The sequence below is a fragment of the Trichinella spiralis genome (genome assembly GCF_000181795.1).
Source record: "Trichinella spiralis strain ISS 195 chromosome Unknown Scfld3876, whole genome shotgun sequence".
NCBI lineage: Eukaryota > Metazoa > Nematoda > Enoplea > Trichinellida > Trichinellidae > Trichinella > Trichinella spiralis.
The window spans coordinates 1-1,384 of record NW_003530815.1 but is presented as its reverse complement, the minus strand read 5'-3'; the positions used below and the strand labels follow the sequence as shown (position 1 = coordinate 1,384).

Sequence of the window (1,384 nt, the reverse complement as noted above, 5' to 3'; positions counted from 1 at the left end):
GCGTCGTATGAAACAATTTCTTGTACAGTTTGCACGTGAAACTTGACAAACAAAAGATTTGCTCAACTGTGCATGAAAGGATAGACGGGCGTCAATGTGCACTTTGTGTTGAAGAAGAGACTGCTTTAGCGCTGAAAATTTCGTTCTTTATTTTCACCTTATGATGTTAATCAAAAATTACTTTTTTGAAATGTAGTTATTCTTTTTAACACGTCACAAACCGTTGGGATACAAAAAAAATTATGGTCGTCCTGCAGCAGGATCATCTTCCTGAATTGTGCGGTACTGTATTGTTTCTTTTGGAAATAAATCAGTCAGCTCATTCAGTAAGCAAGCCCGGAATTTTTTGTATTGTTCAATTTTCCCATTTACTTCTTTATTACGTATCAAAGTTTTCTCTATGCAATCTTTTGTGTACAGTTGAGGATTTTTTCCAGCATCGACGTAATCAAGCAGTTCAACGGGAATTTTGATATCGTTAAATTTGCTGTGTTTAGCACTCAGTTCTTGAAGACCTCCGAGAACAGCCTGTATTTTCTGATTGAGAACCGTTTGACTGGAAGCCTGAAAATCACTAGCTACCATGCAAAGCTGTCTTGAATTTTCGATAAAACTCTCTAAACATTGTTCCAGATTATCAAAACGTGAGCCAGTACTGCTACTATCGTTGTTTTCCATTCTGAAAGTAATTCATATAAACAAACAAACAAATATATATATATATATATATATATATATATATATATATATATAAGTAAAAAACGAAAAGCAAAAAATAATTGCCAGTTTTCAAATTTTCAAGAAAAACCTTTGTAGAATAAGATTTGTCCCGTTCTGTATCAATAATGTTTTGTTCCACTTCAGACCAATCAATACGATGTTCAAGAAGAGTTTGCTTTACGCACTCCTGATAAATTCTGAACAGGGGCTGACAGTGATCACTATTATCACCTTTTAAATAGTGTTCTGCAAACCACTTGTTGAAGCAACTTTCGTACAACTGTTTCAGCCGATCACACTTTGGCGATAAACTTTTCATTCCATCCATAAGCACATCGTGTCCTGTCACTAAACAGTGAGTTTAGAATAGTGAAAAGCAAAATCAATATTCTGATAAAAGCAATTAAACAAACAATAAAATTATGAAAAGAAAAAGTACAAATTGTTGAATAAAATGCAAATGGCTTAAAACGACCATGAAACATAATCATATCTAATACTTTATTCTATCGAAATTTCAAATTTCACAAATAGGCAAAAACAGTACAATAACGCACATGTCAATCTACGAATAAATACTACGGTAATTTTAAGAATAGTAGGCACATAATTTCTTACTGTAACATGCTAGTTTCAATAAAAAAATTGCTTTCCACATAGAAAA

At 32.7% G+C, this 1,384-nt stretch overlaps 1 protein-coding gene across 1 annotated transcript; it reads right to left on the bottom strand.

The window, feature by feature from the left end:
* Positions 1-240: 240 nt before the first annotated feature.
* Positions 241-1,068, bottom strand: Tsp_13812 (mediator of RNA polymerase II transcription subunit 10; the record flags this gene model as incomplete). Its single annotated transcript, XM_003367677.1, has 3 exons — positions 241-679; positions 809-834; positions 860-1,068. Coding segments are annotated over 3 exons (674 nt in total), but the record flags the coding sequence as incomplete, so codon positions are not given.
* Between the last annotated feature and the right edge of the window lie 316 nt (positions 1,069-1,384).